Below are 16,353 nucleotides of genomic sequence, written 5' to 3'. Positions count from 1 at the left end.
CCCAAGGTGCCGAAGGGGAGGGATCAGATTTCATGGATAGATTGCCCAAGCGTGAAGATCTGGAACACAGAAAAGGGTTAGGAAACAGGCCTGAGCTGGCACAGACAGGAAAGGAATCTGTTACCTTTATCTTTTTGCCTCATCACAACTGGTGACAGGCCACTCTAAGTGTCTTAAACAACTTGGAACATGGAGAAGGAAGATTGCTATTCTTCTGCTGGGGAGCCATTTTCCTCCACCTCTATCCATCCTTTTAGGTCCTTACCTATGCATCACCTCTTCAGAGAGGCCTTCCTAGCCCCCCAATCTAAAGTAAGGCCCTGCTGTTCTCTTGTGGACACCTGTTCCTTCCCAGGGCCAGTTTCATGAGCTTGCAACCCGTGCAATTGCATAGGGTCCTGTGCTTGGACTCCATGCTTGGTTTACTGCTCTGTTGTTGACATCTTGAAAATTTTAATAATTTTTTAATAAGGGGCTCTCCATTTTCATTTTGCACTGAGTTCTGCAGATTATATATCTGGACCTGCTCTTTCCCTTCTTAAACTGCTTTTTTTATATTTTTATATTTTTATTTTTTATTGATTTTTTACAGAGAGGAAGAGAGAGAGAGAGCTAGAAACATCGATGAGAGAGAGACATCGATCAGCTGCCTCCTGCACACCCCCTACTGGGGATGTGCCCGCAACCAATGTACATGCCCTTGACCGGAATCGAACCTGGGACCTTTCAGTCTGCAGGCCGACACTCTATCCATTGAGCTAAACCGGTTTCAGTCCTTCTTAAACTTCATCACTTACTTGCAGTAGCCCTAACATCTAGCTGCATGAATGGCTTACTTTGCCTGTTTGGAGGCAGGAATGGGGGGAAACAACCTTATTTGGAGAAGGAGAGCTTCTTTGTGATAGCAGTGAAATTGTATTTGTAAGCTAGATCTCTCTGGACCATTAAGATGTGATTTCCCAGAAATTCCCAATCTCTTTGAAGGGAAATGGCAAAGGTCCTGGATAGCATGGCAACGATAGAGATGACAGAGATAACATCAGGCTGAACTTGTCATCAGGAGGGAGGGAGGCAAAAGCAGCAGCAGGTACAACAGTTGGAACAAGAAGGCTTACGCTTGAACAGAGTGTACCGGTGGTGCTGGGTGGTGGCCAGAGTGTAACCATTTGGCATTGGGCTTTCCAAGCCCAGGGACAGAAGTGGCTTCCATCCAGTCCTGCTTCTAGTTATTAAAACAAACACATCGGCAGGGAAGAAATAGCCCGCTGTAGGTGAATATAATAAACAGGAAGTGTCCATGGGAAGCAGTGAGGGACACAGCCTAGGGGACCTTGGAAGTTAGAAGTCTGTGAGTTCACTGAGTTCAGGTGAGGACTAGAGCTCTGGGACAGAGAGAGCACCACGTAGAAACAGAGTGAGGCTGATACGAAAGGTGGGCAGAGGCCGACCTGAAAATGCTGAGCACAGATGCTGAGCATAGTGTGGATTGTATTCATAGGCTAGCTTGGCTAAGTAGTGACTATGACTTTTGTCCACTGGTGTTGGCCAATTCAGTGCTAACAAGAACCCCCAATTTGGGGTGTGGTGAAGAAGGAAAGTTTATTTGCTGTGAAACAGTTCAATTGTGATACAGCTGGCCGTGGAACAGCTGACCTGTGATTCAGACTGGCTGTGAAAACAGCATGGCTGTGAGGCAACCCTGATCTGGCCCCTCTCTGGCTTGGATAGCTCTGTTCTTCCTTGGGCTGCTCTGTTCTGTGGCAGTCTACTCTGTACTGCTCCGCTCTGTTCTGGTCAGATGGTGATTCAGTCAGCCAAGGAGACACAGTCTTCCTTCTTCAGTGGGAGGGAAAGTGTTCTCAGAGCTAGAGGGGAGCTGGTTTATATACACAGAAGTCCCCACCCCTGGTCCATGGTTGGTCTGCCCTCATGCAAATAAGGGTTCCAAATCCTCACAGTTTGATTTGTCCAAAAGGCACTGTCTTGACTGGTCAGAGTAGCACTGCTGTGGTTGTTGAGAGCTGCACAGATCTATTTGGATGGGGAAAGCCTCAGTCCTATTGGTTGAAATAGGGTTCCAGGAACTCCTTTATAAGGACTGGCTCAGATGGCAGAATCAGTGCAGAGGCAGGCAGTTCAGTGCAGATCTCTCCCTGAAGTGCAGTTTGTGTGAGAGATCCCTGTTTGTATGAGAGGCTGCTAGGCTCTGATTTTCTAATTCTCACCTGATAATTTTTTTTTTAAATTTAAATAGAGAAGGAGAGAGAGAGAGAGAGAGAGAGAGAGAGAGAGAGAGAGAGAGAGAGAGAGAGAGAGGAGGGAGAGAGCCTCCTATAGTGGGATTGAACCTTCAACCTTTTGGTATACAAGACAATGCTCGAGTCTAGCTGAGCCACCCAGCCAGGGTGTAGGCTCTGGTTTTTTTTTTTTTTTTTTTTTTTTTTTTTTAATTTGAGCCCAGTTAGTCACCAGGAACCTTTCTTAGTAGTGTCTTCTTTCTCAGGGTTCACACTTTAGACAATTGATTCTCTGTTGGTGGATGAAGCAGAAAGAATAGAGATGGAATTATGTCTCTTATCTGTGGAAAAGCTAACAAAATGTGGCCAAAACTTAAAAGGGGGAATTTATTGGCTCAAATAATTGAGAAGTATAATAATATGCTATTTTTAGGTATGGCCAGGTCTGATTCTCAAAAAATGTCTTTAATACTTGGTCTCTCTCCTTGTTTCTTCATTTCTCAGCTCATATTTCCTCTGCATTAGCTTAATTCTCAGATAGGCTCTCCCCATTATATAATGGCTCCTGATTATATATATATATATATATATATATATATATATATATATATCCATCTTGCTTCAAGTTTAACGAAGAGTACCTTTGGCCTAGTTGCTCTAATTACTGCCTCTTTCTTAGTGCCTCTAATCGTATGATGTGTCTGGTCCCTTTTGAAAGGTGAGATGCATATTTGGATATAAAGGTAGTATTCATCAGCCAAATGGGTATACCTACTTGGAGTTCAGAATAGAGGTCAAAGCTAGGATAGATATTTGTAGGTTGTTAGTGTACAGATGGCATTTGCAGACATGAGGCAGGTTGAAGTAATCTATGACATGTGTTTGAACAGAGGTGGGTTAGTCTAGTGTTCAGAGATTGGGAAAGTGAGGAGGAATCAGCAAAGGAAACTGAGCAGGAGGGGCCAGTGAGAAAGGAGACCCAAGAGGTAATGTGTGGATGGTGACCCAGAGGCCAACTGAAGAAAGATTATTGTGCCTTACGTAAAAACAACCTACCAATTTCTAACATTTACCCCAGGTCTCAGTGGGTAGTGTATTTCCATGGGTATATTTATGCTGTGTGTGTGTGTGTAAAAATTTTTGGCCTGAGGTCACCCAGCTATCATATATTCACTTTGTTCCTCCCTTAATAATGCTGAGTCCATGTAGTCTAGAACTTCAGTTCTGGGTTTGTGGTTACAAACTTTACTAGTTTTCTTTTCTTCTGCAAGATCACTTCACTTTCCTTTATATACTTCTAAGGAAAACCTGAAGCATTTGCCATCTGCCAAGGCTGCCTATCCTTTAATTCATCCATCCATCCATCCATCCATCCATCCATCCATCCATCCAAGGGATAGTTACTGGGAATTTACAATGTATAGGCACCATTCCAGGCACTGGGGATACAGCCATGGACCACATAGTACAAGCACTATCCTTGCCACCAGGGAGCTTGCACTCCAGTGGAGGGGGGTTGGGGAGAGGGAGACAATGTAATTGCAGGGCCAACAAACTAAATTAACATTGTTATGCTCACACTGATAAAAACAATCAGGGATCTAATATAGTGTTCGGCAAACTCATTAGTCAACAGAGCCAAATATCAACAGGACAATGATTGAAAACTTTTTTGAGAGCCAAATTTTTTTAAACTTAAATTTCTTCTAAAGCCACTTCTTCAAAATAGATTCGCCCAGGATGTGGTATTTTGTGGCCACACTCAAGGGGCCAAAGAGCCGCATGTGGCTTGTGAGCCACAGTTTTCTGACCACGGGTCTAAAATGTAGGACAACAATGGAGACTAATAGTGGGGACTACTTCCATTGAAAGGGCAGGGAAGGAGTCAGATCCCGATGTCGCCAAAGTAACCAGCAAATCTCTTCCTTTTTGAATTGAACCTGTGTTCCGGTTCCTAGAAACCCCCAGGCTCTTGGTTTTCTCCTCGCTTACCAGAATGATGGAGGAAACCTACCTCCAGTTCTGTCTTCATGTGCGCACCTATTTCTACAATTTACAATATTAATTTAAATAATCAGTCTTTCAATAATTTCATCTAACATCTGCCAGAGGAAGCAAAAGATTATAAAAAGTGAATTTATCAAAGTTCATCTTCCAACAACATTTAATTTGACTAACATTTTATTTTTTGGAGGGAACAGCTATTATTACATTACAGTGCAGACAGTGATTTAAATAAGCATTTATGTGCATCCTATTATTTAATCTTCTCAAATGCCCTGTGAGGTAGATATTATTATTATCCCTATTTTCCACTTAAAAAAGCCCAAGGCTTGGACAGGTTAATGGTCCAAGGTCACACAGCTAGGTCGTGGCAGAGCTGAGGTTAATATCCATGCCTGAGCTATTAAGTCTAAATGTGTAGATACAACCAGCAAATAGATCACATCCATTCATTTATGCATTCAATCAATTACTTTCTCAACATAGATGCCTTCTCTGTCCTCCTGAGTTAGCACCCCCCTCATGTTCCCAAGGACCCTGGCCTTCTCCTATCCTAACTTATCATGCACTTTGCTATCGCTTGTTGCTTCTTTCTCTCCCACTGACCAGCCGCAGTCAAGTTTCTTGTTATTCATCATTGTATCCCTAGCATCTAGCCTAGTGCCTGAACGCAACAGACTTATTTAAAAAGCAAACACAAAGCAAACAAACAAACAAACAAACAAACAAACAAACAAACAAAAACTGAAAGAGGGCAGCTAGATCCTGGGCATACAAATAATTTATTCAAGTACAGCACCTATTCTCTTTAGGAGGCCACAATTCAGCACTAGACACTGGGATCCAGCCTGGCAAGTGCACTGAATGAGCTACCAGAATCGATTTCTATTGTGGAATCCAGGGACGACAGGGCAAGGCAGTGGGTGTGGAAGGTGGAGAGGGACACCTGAGAGGATCCATTCATTTATTCCACAAATATTTATCAATTACCATAGCATACACAGCACATGGTAAGCACTCAGCATCTTATTAAATGCCAGCCACTGGTCTAGGTGTTGGGGATGCTACAGCGCAGCAGAAAACTGCGGCGGCCCTTCTTCCCTCGAGAAGCTCACCGTGTACCGAAGGACTACAGGCTGTGGGCGTAATTATATAAAATTGTGTTAGAAGCCGAGCAAGAAAACAACTGGCGGCTGAAATTCTAAGGCTATTAGATCCTTCAGCTGGGGGCAGCCGTGGGCGGGTTTTGAGCTGGAGTAGCTGTGATGGGGACCAACTGCAGGGGGCGGGAAGACTGCAGGCAAGAAGAGCTGGTAATTTTAAGATGCAAATATTTTCAGCCTGCCAGGAAGAAGGAGCGTGTGTCTAGGGTCGACAGTCGCTCTGTGCACTCGGGGTTCTCCCGGGGCCGAGGCTGCATTTTGAATGCAAACTTGAATGCCTAGCTCTTCCGCTTTCCAGACTTGCAGATGCACCATCTCAGACTAGGACCCGGACCGCAGCAAGCGGGCAAGATTCTGGGTGGCGGGCCCCGTGCACTGAAGCAATTACTACCTAGGTTCGGGTCTGCAGCACCGCGCGGGCGGGAGGGGGCGGGGCTTGCGATGCAGCCCCAGGCGGTACTGTGGCCCGCCCTCTGCCTCAGGCCCCGCCTCCAGACCAGGATGATTGGGCCAAGGCCGCGGAAGGGCGGGGCGTCCGCTGGAGGCCGGGGGGGTCAGGCTGAGGCGGGCTTTCTGATTGGTCCGACTGGGATTAGGTCATCGCTAGCAGGTTCGAGCGGCCCGAAGCGGCGGCCGGGGCGGCTGAGGCTGCTGTGAGAGGGCGCTCGAGGCTGCTGGAGAGCGAACCAGCCGAGGAGGCGGGGAGGCGGCTCCCGCATTCGCTCTCCGGCTCGCTCGCTTCCCGGCGCCGCCGCTGCCGCTCCGCCGCCGCGCTTCCTGCTCGCCTGCCGCTCCGTTACGCGCCGTACTAGCAGCCGGGTCCGGGCTGGGCTCGGGAGTCGTGCTCGCGGGCGGACATCGCGCGCGGAAGGCGAGCCGCGGCCACACCTGTGGAGCCGGCGGCCGCCCGGGTGCCTGTCCGGGGTCTCCCCGCGTGCGTGCTCGGGGCTGCGGGCCGCGAGGGCTCCCGGGGAGGCAGTCCCCCCACCCCCCCGGCTGGGCGCCCCACTGGCACCATGGGGCTCCCGGCGCTGGAATTCAGCGACTGCTGCCTGGACAGCCCGCACTTCCGAGAGACGCTCAAGTCGCACGAAGCGGAGCTGGACAAGACCAACAAATTCATCAAGGAGCTCATCAAGGACGGGAAGTCCCTCATCAGCGCGCTCAAGAGTGAGTGTCCCCGAGCCCGGCGGGGGACGCAGCCCGGGGCGGGAGGGGCCGGCGGGCTCGCTCAGCCCTGGCTGGGTGTCTGGGCACCCGGGCGCCCGGCTGATTTTCTCTCCCCGGGGCGCTGAGGGGCAGGCGTAGATGCTGGTGAGGGAGGCGGGAAGGGGTTCCTAAAATGGGCGAGCCAGCGATTGACTATCCGGCCAGGAGAGAGACCCGGCGCCCAGTCCTTTGCGTTCTGGAACGGTCGGGAGGTGGCCGGGTGGGAGGTGGCCGGTCGGGAGATGGCCGAGCGCTAGCGGTGCTCCCGGCTCCCGGTGGGTGTGCGCGGCTCACAGGTGTCCCGGAAGTGGGACGGGGTTCCCGGGGCGCCGCAGCCGGTGGGAACCCCCTCGCGCCTCTGGCTCAGGCTCCCTTGGGGACGAGGTGCTCACCCTGGGGCGCCCAGCGTGGGAATGGAGCATCCCCTGTCCAGGGGGCGCTGCCTCCCCTCAGGAAGAGGCGGCTTGGGGCTGCTGGGCTCCCAGCACGCAGCTCCAGTCTGCTCGGGGCCGCCGGCTTCTCCGAAAGGCATGCGAGAAGGTCTGGGTGGAACGGTTGCTCAGCCCAGGATTCTTTGGAGTATTGGCAGCCGATCAGCCCCAAATGTAGAATCGGGAACCTTAGGTACGAATGCAGGTCCTGATTCTTGTGTTTCACAGGAGGTGATAGGGGTGGGGCTCCAGAACCCCAGTGTTCCTTTACTCTAAAACCGTGGGCGAGTGTTTAAAAATAGAAGGAACATATCCTGACTCTTCCCCCCTTCCGCTCCCTTGCTCTCCTTTTTACTTCTGTCTTTGAGAAGAAAAAAAAAAAAAAAACCACTCAAAGGTCTGAGAAGGAATGTCCTCGGTTCTCGATCAGAAAAGAGAAGTTTAAACGTATTCCCCAAGATTCTGGAACCTTTTGTAAAATCATTTTTTTCCCCATTTGGTGGGGGGAAGAAATGAAATTTGCGTTCTGCGTATGACCTTTTTTTTTTTTTTTTTTTTTGCAGAGCCTGAGAGTTAGTTGCTCCTTCCGGCCGAACGAGAGTGGCCTGGGGATGAGCATCTCAGGTTGTGAGATCCTTATCCAGGCCCCATCCATTTAAATAGAGTTCAGTACATCTTTTAGTTTTGAGAATCAGGAATAACGTGAAGGCAGAGAGTGGAATTGCGTTTCGCTTCACTTTTCCTGTCTCTGGGATAGATTTCTTCGTAGGTGATAGATACCTTTCAGCTGAGAAAGGTTGTGTTGGCAGATTAAGGTCCTAATGGTGAGAATTTCCCCAGCCACACCAAAGGAGATTTACAGAAGACAGGTGCCTGAGGTGTCCTTTTGCGAGCCGTTTATTTTTAAAAGTGCAGGGCAGTAGGTGCCAATCTTTTGGGGTGAAATAAACGTAGAACTGTGCCGTGAGGAGGCTCCTCAGAGGCTGGAGACTGTGACCCGAAGCACCTTAAACGGATTTTTCCTTTGTCAGTGATCAGGACCATCCTGCGTTCAGGGAATACTTGAGCCCTGGTTGGAGTAAGTTAGGAGCCCAGGTATAGATTGGCCCCACCAATTTTGATTGAATCTCAGGCCTTCTTTAATCAGGCCTCTGCTTTATCCAGTGAACATGTCCATGCTGTGCCTGCTGTGTGCTGGGTACTGCCCTGGGCATGGAGGATGTAGCAGTGAATATTCTGCCCCTGGGGCTACAGGGATTCAGTAGAATTATCTCTTGTGCTGTTCTTTTTACAAATGAGAAAACAGGCTTGGGGGGATTCACTAGGCCAGGGCCACACTAGCAGTAGGGCTTAGTTTGGAACCCCCACTTGGTCTGAGCTGGAGATGGAGTTCTTGCTGGTGTAGAGCTCTTAATCTCGCCCCAGCCCACTTGCCCAGAATGGACCCTATGGACCAAGCCTTCTGGAATTAGGACTTGGATTTTGTATCTGGCCTTGAATCTGAAGAGGGTGCAAGTGTGTGGCTTTAGGTTTATTTGGCTGCTATAATTGTGTGTGTGTGTGTGTGTGTGTGTGTGTGTGTGTAAGAATTCTTTGGGTAGGAGGAAATAAGGCAGTGATAGGGTTTAAGAATTATTGAAGTTTTGTAATGGAATTGACCACCCGTGTAACTTGGGGGAAAGTCTTACATGGAACTAAGTGTTCTAATCTCTGAATATGTAGCTCTACTACTATTACTGCTGCTGCTGCTGCTACTACTACTACTACTACTACTACTATTTGGGCAGGTCATGTGACCTCTTAAATTAAAGAGGATGAAATCCCAGACTTCAGGCATTCCGTTATCATTAGGTGCTTGCTACATTGTATATACTACTACTGTATTAGTTTTTGTGTATTGTTTTCCTTTGGGTGATTCCTAACACTACTGTAAATGTAAAGGCAGTATTTTAAAAAATAAGTACATAGTTCATAAATAACAGTGATTTGGATGATTTACAGTCTCTTCCAGCTCTAAAATTTTATGGCTTTATTTTATAATTAGTATTTATAGGTCTTTAGATTTAATTTTTATTGGTGTGTTTATATGGGGCAATAAAACTGGCCTTTAGGGATTGCCAAGGTTCAGCTAGATCATTATTATTTCTGCTTCCACTTTATGAGTGAGGAAACTGAAGATCAGAGAGATCAGTAACCTGCCCTAGCCAACACAGCAAATAAGTATATTTAAACCAAGTTGTCTGATTCCAAAGCCTGTGCACTTAATCCTGAAACAAAACTGCCCACTAGGTCAGTTTTCTCTTGAGTACCCTTGAAAATCTGATAAACAAACACCATGGACTCCATTAAATGAACTTAAGTCTTTCCCAGGAGTCCAAACTTCTGGTCAGGACACATAGAAGATAAGCAATAAGATGATTCGGGACCTACATTTTTAAAAATCCTGGTTTTGGAGATATGCAGAATGCTTTTGAGGCTCCCAGTCACCTTTTCTATGCTGATTTGTTCAGGCCTTTTCTGTGGGCACTTATTCATCTGCCCAGGTCCCTTTTCTTGACCTAATTAATCAGTGTCTCAGTGAAGAGGATTCTCTCCTCCTATAGAGACAGTAGAGGGTCAGTATGAATTTGGGAGTTAAGAATTAAGAAATTTAGGATTTCCTGGGTTTGAATCTTGACCCAATCACAGCAGCCCTTGTTTATTGAGCACTTGCCAAGTACCCAGCTTTATGCTAAGTGCACATTGTCTCATTAAGCCTATCACCGTCCTGTGAGAGGAATACTCTTATTTTTCTGCATCTTATAGTTGGGGTAACTTGTTTAAGGTCACACAGCTAGGAAGTTGTACAACCAAGTTTTGAACCTAGCGACGGACCTACAGGACCTTCTCTTGAACATGACTCTTTGATACTTCAGTAAACATGCTGGCAATGAAGATGCAAATTTTTTATAGATCTAGACCTTAGAAAGGAGAAACATGCAGCAGGTGCTAGATTAAGTGAGAACATTGGCTCATCCCAGATTCTGAGCCCTAGGTATCAAAGAACAATTGATACTTATACTTTGTATTGTGCTCTGAAGTTTTGTGTTTCTCTCTCCATTATTGGATTGAAGACCTATTGTAGGAGGGGCAAATGAAGGTTTCTGACTATCTCTTGGCTTTATAAAACAATAATTTCTCTTTTATAGCATTAATGTCTTTTTAATTAAAAATTGTTTTGTGATATAATTAACATCATATTACTTTTAGGTATACAACATAGTGATTTGATATTTGTATATATTGTGAGGTGATCATCATGATAAGTCTGTTTCCAGTTATAATTTTTTTCTTTTGATGAGACTTTTAAGATTTACTCCTTTAGCAACTTTCAAATATTCACTACAGTATTATTATCAACTATGCTATAATTCTACCCCCATTACTAATTTATTTTATGACCGGAAGTCATTATATTTTAATTGGGTAAAAAAAGCATTGAACAGGGAAGCCAAAAATCCTATTCCTGATTTGGTAAGCAATGGTTCATCCTCTTTGTTTATTAAAACGAGTGAAAAATTGACAAGAAGAGTTGTGTGCTTTGAAGCATATCATCTCTTTGTACTTTTTAAGGATTTGTTTTTGCAATAGTGAGATAAACCCTTATTGAGTGGCATAAACTCTCAAAGGATGTTCAGTGCCAACCAGCTTTGTTTAGGAGTAATTATATTACTCACAAAATCCTAAAGGAACAAATGGGTATTGAGTTAGAAAAACATTTTTCCCCAGTTCCTTTGCTTTGCTTTACCACCTTGCAAATAAAAGGGGGGGAAAGGATTTTCTGATTATTTGTAAATGATAATATTTTGCAATACTGACATTTGGAGTGTTATGCATACAAATATAAACAATAGCAAATTAAATCCAAATAAGGTTTTGCAGTTTTTATATAATACTGGCTTAAAAAAAAAGTCCTCCCACTGTAATTCATTCTGCTCTCGATTGGATTGAATAAATTGCATCTAATCTGTAGTTCTCAACTCACTGACTTGAGACTTAAGCTCTCCTCCTTCCTGCTTTTAAAACTAATTAATAGACTTTATTTTTAGAGCAGTTTTAGGTTTCTAGAACAATTGAGTGGAAAGTATAGAGAGTTCCCATATAGCCTCTCACACCTATTCCTTCCTATCATTAACATTTTGAAGTAGTGAGGTACATTTGTTACGGTGGTGACAATGTTATTAATCAAAGTCCATAGATTACATTAGGGTTCACTCTTTGTGTTGTGCATTCTGTGGGTTGGGACAAATGTATAATAACAGGTATTGGCCATGATAGTATCATACCAGAATAGTTTCATTGCCCTAAAATCTGTGCTTCACTCCTGTGCCCCATCCTTGACAACCACTAAACTTTGTGTTTCCCCAGTTTTGCCTTCTCCAGAATGTCATATATTTGGAATCATACAATATGTAGCCTTTTCACATTGGCTTCTTTCACTTAGCAATATGCACTTAAAGTTCCTCCATTTGTTTTGCGACGTGATAGCTCATTTCTTTTTATCACTGACATCTTGGTTGTTTCCAAGTTTTGGCAATTATGAATAAAGCTGTTTCATGGTATGGACATGAGTTTTCAACTCATTTGGGTAAATGCCAAGGAGCGCAGTTGCTGGATCATGGTATGGTAAGAGTATATCTAGTTTTGTAAGAAATTGCCAAACTATCTTCCAAAGTGGCTGCACCATTTTACATTCTCACCAACAGTGAATGAGAGTTCCTGTTGTTGCACATCTTCAGCCACATTTGGTGTTCTCTGTATTTTAGATTCAGGGTGTAGCGAATACTCCTCTCTTTTTCCAGAACTTTTTTCATCATTCAGATCTGAAACTCTATACCCACTGAACAACAACTCCCCATTATTTCATCCCCCTGTACTTGGTAAACCTCTATCCTACTTTCTCCATGAATTTGAGTATTGTAAGTACCTCATTTTAGTAGAATAATCCAGTATTTGACCTTTGGTGTCTGGTTTATTTCACTTAGCCTAATGTTTTCAAGGTACATCCATGTTGTAGCATGTTTCAGACTTTCATTCCTTTTTAGGGTTGAATATCTTATTTGTTGAGTTTTAATTACCAACAACTATCATTAAGAAAGACTATTCTTCCCTGGATGGTGTGGCTCAGTTGTCGGCAAACTCATTAGTCAACAGAGCCAAATGTCAACAGTACAACTATTGAAATTTCTTTTGAGAGCCAAATTTTTTAAACTTAAAACTTCTTCTAATGCCACTTCTTCAAAATAGACTCACCCAGGCCCTGGTATTTTGTGGAAGAACCACAATCAAGGACCAAAGAACCACATGTGGCTCACGAACTGCAGTTTGCCGACCAAAGGGTTAGAGCACATGTGTCAAACACAAGGCCCGCGGGCCAAATCCGTCCCGCCAGGCCTTGCAATGTGGCCCGCACCGCGCTGTCATCACTGCACTCCGCTGCGTTTCCATCACAATGACAGTTTATGACTGTTCAGTAAACCATTCGGCCCGCGATTTAGGCTGGATTTTAGATTTTGGCCCCTTCTCTGATTGAGTTCGACACCCCTAGGTTAGAGTTTTGTCCCATGCACCAAAGCGCTGTAGGTTCGATTTCCGGTCAGGGTAGTACCCAGATTGCAGGTTCCATCCCCAGTGGGTGTGGCTACAGTAGGCAACTGATAGATGTTTCTCTCTCACATTGATATTTCTCTCTCTCTCCCTCTCTTTGCCTCTCACTCTCTTCCCCTCCCTCTCTCTTTCTCTAGAATTAATGAAAAGCATGTCCTTGGATGAAAATTAAGAAAAGAAAAGAAAAAAAGACTATTCTTTCTCTTAAATTTATAAAAAGGTATTTTCCCTCCTCTCCTCTTTTATCCCCCCCTTCAGAATGACCATTAACACTCTGAATTAACGTATTGATTTATCAAGGGTATGTATCTTAAGAACATTAAGTTTATGGTTATTCTTTTTAAAGTAGTCATTTGTTTTAGGTCTTCATATTTTTAGGGAGTTTTTTTCCCAATGCTTTATTGAATTATTTCACCAGTTTTAATTGTACAATTCAGAGTTCTGCAACCAGCACCCCAACCCAATTTTAGAACATTTGCATCACCCCCCTCCCCCCCAAAAAAAAAGCTCTCTCCATTCTTACCTCAAGCCTCAGACAACCATTAATTTATTATTTTTTTATTTTTTGAAGCATGACACAACATGGATTTATTACTCCTGGTTTTACAGGTCAGAAATCCAGGCATAGAAGGACTGACTGAGTTTTCTGCGCTGCGTCTCAAGAAGCTGAAATCATGGTGTCAGCTTTTACCTGGAGGTTCTGGGGGAGAATCTTCCATCCACTTCATTTCAGGTGTCCAGGATTCATTTCCAGGTGGCTGTCTGCGGTCCGCATTCTCTTGCTGACTGTCAGCAGGAGCTACTCCCTATTCCTAAGAGACAGCCACACTCCTTCTCATGTGGCTCCTCCATCTTCAAAGCCAGCAAGAGCCTTCTTAGTCCTCAGAATGCCCGCTGAAACTCTGATTTCCTCTTTTGCCATGGGCCAGGGAACACTCCCAGATTTTAAAGGGTTTCTGTGATTAGATTAGGCCCACCTGGATAATCGCCTTTTTGATGACCTGAAAGTCAATTGATGAATTCCTTGTGCTGTATAATGTAACAGAACCACAGGAGTGGTAGCTCGTCAAATTCACAGGCTCCCCCACAGCACGTCTGGCAATACTGTCACTTTTTTATTCCTTGGACAGGGCAAAGTCTTTCTTAGCCCTCGTGAGCCAAGTGCAGCTTTTTGCCTCTTGATTGTGGCTCTTCCACAAAATACTGTAGCCTGGGTGAGACTATTTTGAAGAAATTGAAGTTTAAAAAATTTGGCTCTCAAAAGAAAGTTCCATCGTTGTACTGTTGACATTTGGCTCTGTGGACTAATGAATGAGTTTGCCGACCACTGCCCCAAGGCATTTGCACTTTCTCTTCTCTCCACTGGGAAGATTCCGCTCTGACTTTTTGCACAGTTGGCAGCTTCTAGTCATTTCAGCCTCCATCAGAGGTGTCCTCAGGCGGGCTGAATCCCTACCCACTCAGCTGGTCAATGTCAACTATACCTTCCATTCGTATCGTATTTTCTTCATGTATATATCAACAGCTGAGGTTATTTTGCTGACTTATATCAATATGTTGGCTTATTTTTGTCTGGCTCTCCTAGCTTGAGGTAAATCCACTGAGAGCCTTTCTCTAAGTATCTTATCTCCCCCTGGCCTGACAGAGCCCCTAGCACTTGGCTGGTGCTCAATAAGTAATGTTTGAATAAATAAATGAATGAGTAGTACCGTGGATTAAGTCTAACCTCAGGGGATCCTGAGAGGGAATACTTCAAAGAGCTAGACAGCTAAATATCTATAGGGTTGTCTTTTCCGAAAATTTAAGCTAAATTGAATTGTATGTGGTCTATTGCATCTTTATTTAGCATAGAATAATGTTTTTAGATTCATCCATGATGTAGCATGCATCAGTGGTTTGTTTCTTTTTATTACCAAAGAGTATTCTATTTTGTAAGTCCTGTTTTGTTTATCCATTCACCAGCTAATGAACATTTGGGTTCTTTCTAGTTTTTGGCTCTTATGAATGTTACAATGAACATTTATATATATGTCTTTGCATAGACATATGTTTTCATTTCTTACTTCACTTTTTACTAGGAGTATAATTGCTAGGTTGTATGATTAATGTATGTTTAATCTAAAAAAGCCCAAAAAACCCAAACACCTGCCAAACTGTTTTCCATAGCAGAAGCATCATTTTAAATTCCCACCAGCAATGTACTAGGGTTGTAATTTCTCCAGGTCATCTCCAACACTTGTTAGACTGTCTTTTTGATTGTAGCAATCCTAATGGTTGTGAAGTAGTATCTCATTGTGGTTTTAATTTGTGTTTTCCTGATGACTAACAATCTTGAGCATGTTTTCATCTGCTTATTGGCTATTGGTGCATTTTTTAAAAATATATTTTATTGATTTTGTACAGAGAGGAAGGGAGAGAGATAGAGTTAGAAACATCGATGAGAGAGAGTCATCGATCAGTTGCCTCTTGCACACCCCCTACTGGGGATATGCCCACAACCAAGGTACATGCCCTTGATCGGAATCGAACCCCGGTCCCTTCAGTCCCCAAGCCGATGCTCTATCCTTTGAGCTAAACCGGTTTCGGCTATTGGTGCATTTTCTTTGCTGAAATGTCTTCAGATATTTTTGTTGGGCCGTATTTTATATCTTACAAACCCTCTCCCTTTTACTTTGTTTCATAAAACGTTTGATGGTTAAGTGAACAGCATTCAGTAGTGTTCTTCGTTAGCCCTCATTTGGGGACTTTTTCATTCCCTTTACTTCAACCCTCAGATGCATTTGATTGGCCAGTTTCAGGATCCCAGGGCTTAGGAAGATGGTTCTGAGGAAACTGACATTCAAGTGTTTGCTCTGGGTAAGCCAGTCAGCATCTCTCTGGGCAGAGGCTGCAGGCTGGCTGTCCTAATTCTGGCCAGTGTAAGCTAATGATCATAAACGCCATGACTTGAAAAAATGAGGATGGGTCAGGGAGGAACCTATCACCACTGAGCTATTGGGGAAAGCGGCCCATGAAGGTGACTGTTATCCTGTGAAGGCCACTGCATTTCTAAAAGTTAACCTAAGGAGGAGTGCCCATATAAAGCTAACAGTTAAAGTGGTTTTCTAGGTTTACATATCTGACTGACCCTCTTTTTAACATTATAATCCAGGATGTTTCAAATTAGTATTTCTTGCCATCAAAAGAAGGCTTTCACTAACCCACATGGAGCCCTGCTCTGCTCTATCATGTCCTCGAAGTCCTAGACTACAGTAAGGGTTTTTAGGATGGCAGCAGTAGGTGCAGAAGTCATGAGGAGGGTCAGAGCATGGAGTGCTTAAGGACTGGCAGGGAGACCAGTGTTGTTGGAGCAGAGTGATGGCAAATGAACAGGGAGGGAGTCCTAGAGTCAGGTTATGGCGGTCATGGGACCCAGAAAGGACTATGGGTTTCATTCTAAGTGTGATAGGCAGCCATGGGAGGTAGTGACATGGTTCTCCTTGTGTTTTTAAGAGATCTTAGGATTACTCTGTGGAGAATAGGTATAGTGGGGGCAGGAATGGAGGCAAGAAAACCAGTTAGGAAGTTGTTCTAATAGGTCAGGTAAGAGGCAATGGCCCTGGGGCTAGAGTGGCAGCATCAGAGATTGTGGTCAGATTCTGGGTGTTTTTGGAAGTAGAGTCC

General features: G+C 44.4%; 1 protein-coding gene across 4 annotated transcripts in view; it reads left to right on the top strand.

Moving 5' to 3' along the window:
• Nucleotides 1-6,039: 6,039 nt before the first annotated feature.
• ARHGAP26 (Rho GTPase activating protein 26) overlaps nt 6,040-16,353 on the top strand; it is a 408,339-nt gene continuing 398,025 nt past the window's right edge. For all 4 annotated transcript variants that reach the window (XM_036423211.2, XM_036423210.2, XM_036423209.2 and 1 more), the window contains exon 1: nt 6,040-6,574. In XM_036423211.2, the coding sequence (XP_036279104.1) occupies nt 6,421-6,574 (154 nt within the window). In that variant the 5' untranslated portion in view covers nt 6,040-6,420. The remainder of the gene's footprint in view (nt 6,575-16,353) is intronic.

Source organism: Pipistrellus kuhlii, unplaced genomic scaffold (genome assembly GCF_014108245.1).
Source record: "Pipistrellus kuhlii isolate mPipKuh1 unplaced genomic scaffold, mPipKuh1.p scaffold_m20_p_8, whole genome shotgun sequence".
Lineage (NCBI taxonomy): Eukaryota > Metazoa > Chordata > Mammalia > Chiroptera > Vespertilionidae > Pipistrellus > Pipistrellus kuhlii.
The sequence above is the reverse complement of the archived record's forward strand: the minus strand, read 5'-3'. Positions and strand labels throughout refer to the sequence as shown.